Source organism: Cydia pomonella, chromosome 4 (genome assembly GCF_033807575.1).
Source record: "Cydia pomonella isolate Wapato2018A chromosome 4, ilCydPomo1, whole genome shotgun sequence".
Taxonomy (NCBI): domain Eukaryota; kingdom Metazoa; phylum Arthropoda; class Insecta; order Lepidoptera; family Tortricidae; genus Cydia; species Cydia pomonella.
Genome location: NC_084706.1, coordinates 20,305,366 through 20,318,063, shown reverse-complemented (window position 1 = coordinate 20,318,063; position 12,698 = coordinate 20,305,366). Strand labels below are relative to the sequence as shown.

At 37.3% G+C, this 12,698-nt stretch overlaps 1 protein-coding gene across 1 annotated transcript; it reads right to left on the bottom strand.

The window, feature by feature from the left end:
- Positions 1–988: 988 nt before the first annotated feature.
- LOC133517453 (trypsin-3-like) lies at positions 989–12,411 on the bottom strand. Its single transcript, XM_061850785.1, has 5 exons — positions 12,284–12,411; positions 8,003–8,222; positions 7,007–7,256; positions 6,125–6,274; positions 989–1,689 (listed from the first exon to the last, which is right to left on the bottom strand). The coding sequence occupies exons 1-5, from the start codon at positions 12,342–12,344 to the stop codon at positions 1,537–1,539; spliced, it is 834 nt and encodes a 277-aa protein (XP_061706769.1). The 5' UTR covers positions 12,345–12,411; the 3' UTR covers positions 989–1,536.
- Between the last annotated feature and the right edge of the window lie 287 nt (positions 12,412–12,698).

Genomic DNA, 12,698 nt, shown 5'->3' with positions numbered 1-12,698 from the left:
TCTAGTTGAATTCAGTGTGCCATAGGATGCTCCATTTTCAAAACATTGACTTAAAAAAGTAAGTATGTAAGGCACAGATACCTTGTAGGGATCTAGATTATTTTGATTGCAAAACTGCCACCAGAGTTTAAGAGGGGAGTTATATTGACGCATGGTATTTTGAGACAAGAGAGTTAAGCATAATGTATAGTGCTGAAGATGGCGTACCTCTCCTCACATATGCCTGGCTGATAGCAGCCCTGCAGCCAGCGTAAGCTGAAGATGAATTGGGTGTGTCTCTCTGTAAGGTGACGATAGTAAATTCTCATTAGGTTCAAAAATTAAGAGATCTCCAATTACTAACTTCTTTACAAGCGGAAACCATGGTTGTGATGGCCATAATGGAAAGATTAAGATACCAGTACCTTTATCAATCATAATTTTTTGAACACATTTTAGAATCAGGGAAAAAGGAGGGAAAGCATAAAAGAACAAGTTTTTCCAACTGAGGGTAAAGGCATCTACAGCAAAAGCATCAGGGTCACGTTTCCAAGAAACAAACTTGTCACATTTACAATTTATCCTAGAAGCGAACAAATCAATTTCCGGTTTACCGAATTTATTTATAATTTTCTTGTATGCGTTGTTACAAAGTTCCCACTCTATATTAACTCTTCTGGATTCCCTATCAGCTTCAAAATTATCTTTTGTGTTAATATAAGAACTGTAGATCCACAAATTATTTTGTTCACAATATTGCCAAATTTCCCTAGTAATACACGGACACACGGACGGACGGACAGCGGAGTCTCAGTGATAGGGTCCCGTTTGACCCTTTAGGTACCTACGAAACCCTAAAAAAGAATTTAATAATAAAAGAAATGCCTTGGTGCAGTCCTACGTCCGAGATTTTGAATTTCGAACGAGAATTATAAAATGTTCGAAGTTGGACTACTAAGCTAATACACCTTCCTTATATTGTGTTTACAGGGTTGAAAAGAAATACTCGTTGGTTTTGTGACAATAAAGTACAAACTGTCAATATCATATTAACATAATTATAATTGACGTCGTATAATTATTCATTTATATAAAAACTAATATTAAATACACTGGTAATCCGGAGGATAAAAATACAGGCAATGGAATCACTAGAGTCGAACTAATCTCGTAACTCTGCACATTAGAGATGCCATACCAAACAATGAAATTGTCGCAATCGCAACCTATACCACACAACCAAAACGTCGTAAGCGCTTTAAAAATGTATGGCGCTTACGCGTTTAGGTCGCGAGATTCACGCTTCGCTTTGGTTTGTTGTTAAAGCAACAACAACTTGTGGCGCTAAATACTAGTTCTCTGTGCCGGTTCTTAGTAATAATACTTCAATGCCTCTGCATAGATTATGTAATGATAAAGTTTGGAAGCGTATACCAAACGTCAAATTTCTTTAAAGATATATGACGTTTATAATGGCACCTTCAAACACTTTTTTCTGTAAAATCCAGCGCAGAGTTAGCTTAGACGAGCTCTAGACTGCCATTTAGAGTAAAGTATTCAAAGGCCCGTATGTTGCTCGATGAAGTTCCGTATGGTAGGCGCGGCGATGTTCGCGAACACGCTCGGCGAGAGCGGCTGCGCGCACCCGCGGCCGAACGACACGATGCCCACTGCCATCCCGTCTTGGATCGCAGCGCCTCCGGAGTCGCCCTAAAATCACACAAAAGGTAAAGGGTGTAGCAGGATAGCCTAGGAAAAATTGCCCCCAGCGATTTTGGGCCAAAACTGTAATCAAACGATGCCTTTTGGGGAGGTTATACTCTGCACAAAGTTTCATCCCTCTGTTACCCCCTGGGGGTGAAAAACACCCGATTAACCTCAAAACTGTTTTAATTATTTTTTCCTAAACTATGAAAGTGACGAATTTCAAATTTCGTACAAATATTAATAAGACTAAAAGCTATGTGCTAAAAAAATATTAACCCCCTAACCATTGAAATTCTTGTAATAAAAACAAAAATAAAAAAAGAATCAACCTGTATATCAAGTTTGGCTCATGGTACCACACCATTTTTTTTTCAAAAATGAACCAGTTTATATTCTACATGATACAAAAGTTTCATGGTCCTACTCCAGAAGGAACATTGCGAAATTAATATGTATTGGCTCTTTGGTGCGTACTATTCATTGAACTCCCACTAAGAGCCTTGCATTATTAATAAACAATGGCTTGCGATCGGACCGCTGGCGCTGCTCGTGCCCGATTTGAAAAAGGTGGGGATAAAGAAGTATGAATCAAACTCATTTGTATTTATAAAAACATTTTTAGGGTTCCGTAGTCAACTAGGAACCCTTATAGTTTCGCCATGTCCGCCTGCCTGTCTGTCTGTCTGTCTGTCCGAGGCTTTGCTCCGTGATCGTTAGTGCTAGAATGCTGAAATTTGGCATGGATATATAAACCAATAAAGCCGACAAAGTCGTACAATAAAATCTAAAAATTTAATTTTTTTGAGGGTACCTCCCCTACACGTAAAGTGGGGGTGAATTTTTGTTTTTTGCTTCAATCCTACAGTGTGGGGTATCGTTGGAAAGGTATTTCAAAACTAATAGGGGTCTTCAACAAACATTTTTTGATTAAGTGAATATATTCGGAGATAATCGCTCCGAAAGAAAAAAAAAATGTGTCCAAAAAAAGTAAAAAAATCGTGGAAGTAGAGCTTAAGAAAGACATTAAATGAAAACTATAGCGGACATAATCAGTTTAGCTGTTTTTGAGTTATCGCAAAAAGTTTCCCCTTCATAGTAAAAAGACATACTTTAATTAGGTACTGATTATGCAAATTTGCCTATTTGTTTAACTCACGTGAAAGGTACCGTTTCATCCCTTGGTTAACAATTTACTATACTTTAAGCTCCAGTTTAGCTTATTGTGACGGAAGAGTAACTACGGAACCCTACACTGAGCGTGGCCCGACATGCTCTTGGCCGGTTTTTTTAAATTATTTTGTTTTCGGGTCCGAGACGTTGCGTATTAAGCATGATACGAGTATAATGATTAGTAGCTACGAAATAGTACGTTTATTTTAATTTCGCAATGTTCCTTCTGGAGTAGGTCCATGAAACTTTTATATAATATAGAATATAAATTGGTACATTTTTGAAAAAAAAAAAATGGTGTGTACCATGAGCCAAACTTGAGATCCATGTACAAATGAGTTTGATTCATACTTCTTCATCCCCACCTTTTTCAAATCGGGCACGAGCAGCGGTCCGATCGCAAGCCATTGTTTATTAATAATGCAAGGCTCTTAGTGGGAGTTCAATGAATAGTACGCACCAAAGAGCCAATACATATTAATTTCGCAATGTTCCTTCTGGAGTAGGTCCATGAAACTTTTGTATCATGTAGAATATAAACTGGTTCATTTTTGAAAAAAAAAATGGTGTGGTACCATGAGCCAAACTCGATATACAGGTTGATTCTTTTTTTATTTTTGTTTTTTTTACAAGAATTTCAATGGTTAGGGGTTAATATTTTTTTAGCACATAGCTTTTAGTCTTATTAATATTTGTACGAAATTTGAAATTCGTCACTTTCATAGTTTAGGAAAAAATAATTAAAACAGTTTTGGGGTTAATCGGGTTTTTTTCACCCCCAGGGGGTAACAGAGGGATGAAACTTTGTGCAGAGTATAACCTCCCCAAAAGGCATCGTTTGATTACAGTTTCGGCCCAAAATCGCTGGGGGCAATTTTTCCTAGGCTATCCTGCTACACCCTTTGGACCAAAATAATTCCGCAAAGACTTTGACTTTGATGTGACGGAGTATGGAATGCCATAAAAAATGCCATGCCATGTCTGTTTAAAGTTATTTAGGTCTGACTCTATGATGATCGTACTATGTAATATAATATGTATGTTATTTACTATGCTAAAGTGCTGAAATATCGAAAACTCGTAAACAAAAGTATACCTAGTAAATACCTCGTTTTCAATAACAGTTATATGTTAAAGTCATTGGTGGAATAAGATATGGGAAACTTTTTTTTCAAATCCACCCCAAAGGAGGTAAAAGTCAGTGCAGGGTGCTAACGTTTAACGACTTTTATGCGGTTATTGCGGGCAGATTTTTTTACGATATATGATGCGAACGAGCAGATGGATCGCCTGATGGTATGCGATAACCGCTGCCCATGGACATCCGCAACACCAGAGGGGTTGTAAGTGGCCGGTCTTTAAGATGGGAGAGGGAGCTCTTTTCTTGAAGGTTTGAAGGTCATATATGTCCGGAAATACCACAGCACCTATGCTAGTACTTATGATTAGTGTATTCAATTTATAGTGACTTTTATCACGTAAGATATAATATATTCAGAAAGTCCTAAACGGCTGTCAAAATGTTATTGTTTTAACCCTTTGAAAGCCACGCCTATCATGTGCGGCGCGATATCGTGGACCTTGTCGGATGCACGAAGGTGGCTGTAGCCGCGCTCTTCAGGGGATCTGCCGCGAAAAGCGAAATTCGAAAATTGCTGGGATCTTTCTCTTTTACTCACACTAAGACGTAATTACAGTGACAGAGAAAAATGCCCGTAAAGATAAAAGATAAAGATTGTTTATTATTCAAGTAGGCATATTACAATGCGCTTATGAACGTCAAATAAAGCTACACCGGCTCTAACCCTACACCTCTGACCCGAGAAGATTTTAATCCCCCCTCAATTGGAGTAGGGTATCCCAATCTGGACCGGCAAGAAACTCAGCGGGACATATCTTTTCAAAACACGTCTTATAATTAACATGCATTAAATAAGAAAAAAAATACAATTTAGATTACTATAGAAATTATGCAATTACATACAGTAGCTACTTTTCATTTTAGAATTGGATAAAAAAAATGTCATATCAAATCATACAAAAAATACGTAATTGACGAATTTCGATTTTCGCGGTTATAGCCCAGGTGACGTCTTTGGCAGTCAAAGGATTAACGCGTTCCGGACATTTTACTTAGTTTTTATTTTTAGACGTTTGCAAGCTCTTATGAAGATGTATTTTTTAGGGTTCCGTAGCCAAATGGCAAAAAACGGAACCCTTATAGATTCGTCATGTCCGTCTGTCTGTCCGATTATGTCACCGCCACTTTTTTCCGAAACATATACTGTTCAAACTTGGTAAGTAGATGTATTTTATGAACCGCATTAGGATTTTTACACAAAAATAGAAAAAAAAAACAATAAATTTTGGGGGTTCCCCATACTTAGAACTGAAACTCAAAAAATCTTTTTTCATCAAACCCATACGTGTGGGGTATCTATGGATAGGTCTTTAAAAATGATATTAAGGTTTCTAATATCATTTTTTTCTACACTGAATAGTTTGCGCGAGAGACACTTCCAAAGTGGTAAAATGTGTGTGTCCCCCCCCCCCCCCCGTAACTTCTAAAATAACGGAATGAAAAATCTAATAAAAATATATGATATACATTGCCATGCAAACTTCCACCGAAAATTGGTTTGAACGAGATCGAGTAAGTAGTTTTTTTTTAATACGTCATAAAATTAAAAAAAAAAATTTTTTTTCGTCAAACCCATACGTGTGGGGTATCTATGGATAGGTCTTCAAAAATGATATTTAGGTGTCTAATATCATTTTTTTCTAAACTGAATAGTTTGCGCGAGAGACACTTCCAAAGTGAAAAAATGTGTCCCCCCCCCCCCCCCACCCTGTAACTTCTAAAATAACAGAATGAAAAATCAAAAAAATAAATATGATATACATTACCATGCAAACTTCCACCGAAAATTGGTTTGAACGAGATCTAGTAAGTAGTTTTTTTAATAAGTCATAAAATAAAAATATTTTTTTTTTCATCAAACCCATACGTGTGGGGTATCTATGGATAGGTCTTCAAAAATGATATTGAGGTTTCTAATATCATTTTTTTCTAAACTGAATAGTTTTCGCGAGAGACACTTCCAAAGTGGTAAAATGTGTGTCCAACCAAAGTGGTAAAATGTTGAACGAGATCTAGTAGTAGACTTTTTTTAATACGTCATAAATGGTACGGAACCCTTCATGCGCGAGTCCGACTCGCACTTGGCCGCTTTTTTAAACTAGATTATATCACACTTTATTCACTTACTTGACAAGTTCCCTGACCGCCTAAGAAGTAGTTGCCTCCACACCACATGTTTTGGGTCAGAATCCCCGGGTAGGATGCAAGGCAAGCCGCGTAATACACCACGGGAATCTCGACGTCCATCAACCTCTCAGGAATGCTAGACGCACCTTGCTGGAAGTAAAACAAGGCTTAGAGGTATATGTACATACAAAATTGATACAGTTGAATTTAAAATACCGCCACAGATTGATTATAAAAAAAGTTCAATTTAGCCGTAACTAACCCAGTGAAATTAATTTTCACATCCTTTACGAATTTATGTTTGCAGGTCATACCACTATTAGGCTACTAATATGACGTCTGAAAGTTTCCAAATATGCGAAACTTCCACATGAAATAAATTCGGAAAAATGCTCGTATGCTTATGAGCGGGAATTTTTTGTGCGGGAATGTTTCCGACGAAACACGGATACACGTAAAACAAAATAGTTCCCGCACCCAAGAATGCGGGGTATGCTCGTAAGTTATAATTTCGTATGAGGAACAAAATTTTCTATTCCCAAAATAGAAACATCGTTTATTTCTTGTGAAGTTTGCTTCGGGCACGGCTAATGCTTAAAATGTATTAAAACAACTTTATCTAACCTTCCAAATCAGAGGGAAACTATGATTTCTAGGATACACTGTTACACGAATCCTAACAAGATTGTTAACTAGACTTATATTGACCAGAATATAAAACCGTAATTATTTTTTGTATTGTTTTTGAGATCCTGATATTTCAACGCAGTTACATGCATCTTGTTCACGGGTAACTGAAGATAGCGGGTGGGTGTCAAAGTTGTGTAGACCGCGCTCGATGAAACTAACCGTGAATCATTCAAAACTGTTAAGATTGCTTACCTTCATTCTCCCCCAGCCGCTCACCATGATCTTAGTACCTCCTCTCATAGGTCGTTGAAGCTTCGGAAGTGGTATTGGCTGCATGGTGTCAGAGAAGGTAATGGGGTCCACGGTCCTCATGACCGCTACGTCCTTATCGAAGGGAGGATCGTTGTATTCCGGATGAGGAATGACTTCCGCTATGGGTATTATGGTTCCATTCTTCCGGGAGGCGCTTCCAGCTCGAAGTACCACTGTTGTAGGGTCCACACTGAATTATTGTAATAAAATAAGTACATTTTTATTCCTCACATTATAAATAAAAAGAGGGGCAGATATCTGCGCTCGTGAGAACGAGTTCTTCCGGACAATCTTTAGGCAGGGAAAGAGTACCTAGTCTGGTCAAATACATAAAAGTGTAAGAGACAATAATTAATGGTAAGTAGTTATAAATACCATAATATATGTTTGATATAAGCTAGTTATTTCGCAATAATTCTCCACTCCATCAGACTAGCTTAAGTCCTTGATCTTTTTAATTAACATTGGTTGCACTGGCTCGGTCCTAATCTATCCATTATTTTATTATAAGCTAACAGTAAACGAAACTATGAATTGCTTGTTACTTATTGAAACCATATTCTTTACATGGCATTGGACCTTTAAGTCTACATAAGGAGAGACTTTGCGTCCTTATGTGTGTGTTCTACCGCGTACAATGGGTTGTGCTCTGAAGAATTGTTTGACACGATGCCAACGGCCGCTTTCTATCATCACACCGCTCGCCGTCAGCAGGGTGTCATCTTCACAAGAGCCTAAATGGACGTGTGCGATTTAAGAGGAATTTCCTCCCGCAGACGCTCCGGCTGTACAGGTTTTAAAGTGTTGGCAACGCCACCTCTGAAGTTTCAGGCGTTCATAGGCTACAGTGACTGCTTACCATCAGGCGGGCCATATGCTTGTTTGCTACAGACGTGGTATAAAGAACATACCGTTGTACATATTGTTGTAACTTACTCCTGAGCACAATGAGCCGCCGTGAGGATGTATGTCTCGCTCACGATGAATCCTCCGCAGAAGTAGGAGTTGTTCACTATGAAGGAAACCTGGTACGGATGGTCCTCGATCCAGGCCTCTTGTCCCCCCACTATCTTGTTGTTGTCGTTAACGGCTTCGGAACCCCACCAGTGACCCAAAATGGGTATAGGCTCTGGTTTTATATCGAAAGTCGATAATTCTGCGAAATGAGAATGAGAGCCGTTTAATAAACCTATTGCAAACTATATATAGCATAGTTATCTATTTAGTAAATAAAACAATTAAAACGGTTTTACGTATAATTCATTTAAAATAGGTACATCTAGGTAGATGAAAGTATGTATAACTACAGGAAAAATAATAGTACAGTATCCGACGATAAATATAGCACATCGGTCCTTGAAAAGAGAATATGGAAGACAACGAGAGTGAAAGAGACAACGCTCGACGAAGCCGAAAATCCGATGTACAAAATTTTTTGTCGTACAGAAATGAAACTTCCTACAAAACCGAAGTTTGACAGCGATTTAGGGACGAACCATGTTGTCCCTTTCTAATGCATGGCGCTCTTTAAACGGGCTTATTATTAAATTTCAATCAGGACGGTAACCGACCTTTTAGGAGTCCACGGGAGTCGCATCGGGGGACTGATGAGGGGGACCCAAGAATCCCAAGATGCTTAATACATTAGTTTTTCTAGATTTTTTCTATATTTCTCCATATTAAGCATCCTACAAAATATCTTCGTTTAAAATTGGCGCACAAGAAGAAAATTTTACTAAAAGGAAAGTTTTAATAACCTACTTAATTCTATTGTACTTGTGTACAGGATAAAACCTCTGGCGTCATGGGAATTTGATACAGAGCATTAAACAAGAGCGGTTGGGTAATATTAATTTTCTTATTGGACAGGAAATAATATTTATACAATAAGACAATTAACATCATTAATTGGTAACAATTTCCTTATTGTGTTCATTGAAATAATATAATAAGAGACTTGCTCGTTATAAAACCAGAGACGTAATCAGGATGTGAATCTTTTTTTTTTCACATAATATATTAGGAGAACTGCTCGTTATAAAGTCAGAGACGTAAACAGGATGTGAATCTTTTTTTTTTCACATAATATATTAGGAGAACTGCTCGTTATAAAACCAGAGACGTAATCAGGATGTGAATCTTTTTTTAGGGTTCCGTAGTCAACTAGGTACCCTTATAGTTTCGCCATGTCCGTCCGTCTGTCTGTCTGTCTGTCTGTCTGTCTGTCTGTCCGAGGCTTTGCTCCGTGGTCGTTAGTGCTAGAAAGCTGAAATTCGGCATGGATATATAAATCAATAAAGCCGACAAAGTCGAACAATAAAATCTAAAAATTTAATTTTGTTGAGGGTACCTCCCCTACACGTAAAGTGGGGGTGAATTTTTTTTTCTGCTTCAACCCTACAGTGTGGGGTATCGTTGGAAAGGGCTTTCAAAACTAAAAGGGGTCTTCAACAAACATTTTTTGATAAAGTGAATATATTCGGAGATAATCGCTCTAAAAAAAAATGTGTCCCCCCCCTCTAACTTTTGAACCATAGGTCCAAAAAATATGAAAAAAATCGTGGAAGTAGAGCTTAAGAAAGACTTTAAATGAAAACTATAGCGGACATGATCAGTTTAGCTGTTTTTGAGTTATCGCAAAAAGTTTCCCCTTCATAGTAAAAAGACTTTAATTAGGTACTGATTATGCAAATTTGCCTATTTGTTTAACTCGCGTGAAAGGTACCGTTTCATCCCTTGGTTAACAATTTACTTTAAGCACCAGTTTAGCTTATTGTGACGGAAGAGTAACTACGGAACCCTACACTGAGCATGGCCCGACATGCTCTTGGCCGGTTTTATTTTATTTCATATTAAAAAGAAAATAACTTCATAACTTCGTACTTTAAGTTGACGACCGGTCTAGCCTATAGTATTTAGTGGTTACCCTGCCTATGAAGCCGATGGTCGTGGGTTCGAATCCCGGCAAGGGCATTTATTTATTTGTGCGATGAGCACAGATATTTGTTCCTGAATCATGGATGTTTTCTATGTATTTGTATATTATATATATCGTTGTCTGAGTACCCACAACACAAGCCTTCTTGAGCTTACCGTGGGACTTAGTCAATTTGTTCATCTCAATTCAGATTCAGATCAGATTATTTTAGTTTACGATAAGTACATGAGTACATGCAAATACAGTTATACGGGTATATACAATTATTTACAATATTTAGGTACATTAATTACTTAATCTAGCTAAAAATATAATGTATAAAATAATTCCAATCTTGTGTTATATGAATGTCAAATATTACTATTATGTAAAAAACAAATAAAAAAGTGAACCTTACAATGTATCCCTAACACAATTTAATCAAGTGCGTTGGCAAAATAATCGTCAATTTGTGTACAAATTGTGTTTAGAATAGTTATTTACGATACAAGTGCAGAAAATAGGAACTTCGCAACGAGTGGTGATCAATTAAAACACAACCGAAGGGAGTGTTTGAAATAGCCACGAGTTGCGAATTACCTATTCGCACGTATATCGTACAACGTTTTAGAGTAAATATGGCCCTAAGTTTCGACATATGCACGGAAAGTGCTCATTCCCGCACGCGTGGGAGAAAGTAGCACCATATGTACTGTAAAAAGTTTTTAAAGAATAGCATGCACTAGCCAGCCTTTTGCAGACGGATTATATCTGGTTGGCCCATCTCAGATAAGGATCGAGTTCCACCCCTGAGAATTTAACACATTCGGCCTTCTGTATTGGTACATCACAGTCGAAGTCGGTATTTTTAGGGCTACGTCGAAATAGAGTGTAATAACTTTTCTCAAGATTGATTTTAAGGCCATTGTAAGTAAACCAATTTTCTATTTGATGCCCGCATTTTTTAATCATTACATTAAACTCATGGGTGGCGCATTCAAAATGATACTGGTATCATCAGCGTATAGATAAGGTGTTCCATAGGTTAGAGATTGAGGTAAATCGTTTATGCAAAATTGAAATAATAATGGGCCAAGAACAGAGCCCTGAGGGAGCCCGTATTTTACTACAGCTTCTTCAGAACGAGCTATGTTTTCAGAATCTCCATCCGATATTTCCACACATTGAGTACGGTTAATTAAATATGACTCAAAGAGACTCAGAGCGGAGCAACTCCGTAATATTTATTATTTATTTATAAATGATGGTCAACCAACAACAATTATTTATTCAATAGCATCATACCGGTGATAATACTGTAGTGTTGTGAGGCCAGTTTAAATTGAATGAAGTCACTAAATGTAATCAATCTTCTTGGTATATCTCACTTTTCAATCGTAATTGACCGAAGCGTTAGCGGAGGTCTCCGTTTTGACTCGGGTAAACTGCTCTCGTATGTCCGGATTTTCTCCTCTACAGGTAGCAATTCTCAACTGATTCTAGTGAAATTTGTGGAGCAGATTAGTAATTAAATAGGTTTTTCTGTAGTTTCGGTTTTTTCGGAAATGTTCAAAACGGTGGAAATTTGCATAAAAAACTTTTTAAGCTTATAAATCTAACCGTGAGTTCCTCCGCTTACAAAGCCACTGGTGTTAATTATTTTAAACGATTAACCCAAAAACATAAAACACAATGTCATTACATTATAGAGTCAGACCAAGATAAGTTGGCAGCGATTTTGACAGCCCAGACAGTGCAAGTGTTATTTTAAACATAAAACTTCTATGAAATTATGACGTTACTTAACACTTGCACCGGGTGGGCTATCAAAATCGCTGTCAACTTATCTTGTTCTGACTCAGATCTTCTGATTTTTTGGATCAGTTCAAAGGCTTATTTAGTGTTCTATGTTAAATTAGATTAAATTAAATATCATTTATTTTCAGGCAACTATGGCCCATATCTTAAAATATCTAACATAAAAATCTTAAACTATAAATATCATTTTGACGACGCAGTTTTCGGTTGCGCCCCCTGTTCTGGTACGGGATTCGGCAGATTCCCACGAAACCGCCGAAATATCACACCTTTCGGCCAGAAGTCTGCGCTCGCGATGGTTTCCAGCAGCGGCCGCGGGACGCGCACCACTAACGATTTCGATACTTTCAGCTCGTAACGAATCTTCTTGCGGACATATTCCACCATATCTTCTAAACCATCTCATCATCATCTTCTTATATGTTAAGTAATAAATAAATCGTTATTTAAAATTAACACATGAAATTAGGAAAAAAACTTACCTAATGCACAACATAATGTAATCACGGTTAAAGCAATTAAACTGAACCCGAACACGGCCATTATCTAAACTATCAGTACGGAATAAAACTGGAGCACCCTTTTTATATTATCGTTACTCTTGAATATATCACCCACATATGTTTATGCTAATTCACTAATTGACAATGTGTCATATCCTATGAGTAGTTAAGAAGCGAACACGTCTATTTTTCATGAAACATCAAATATAAAAATCAGTTTAAGTACAATATTAAATTTATTGAATAACCTAATATGAAAGTAAAAAGCGAGCGTTGCGAAAATACTCCCTTTACTCGTAATGTGCATGATAAATAAATAAATATTATAGGACATTATTACACAAATTGACTAAGTCCCACAGTAAGCTCAATAAGGCTTGTGTTGAGGGTACTT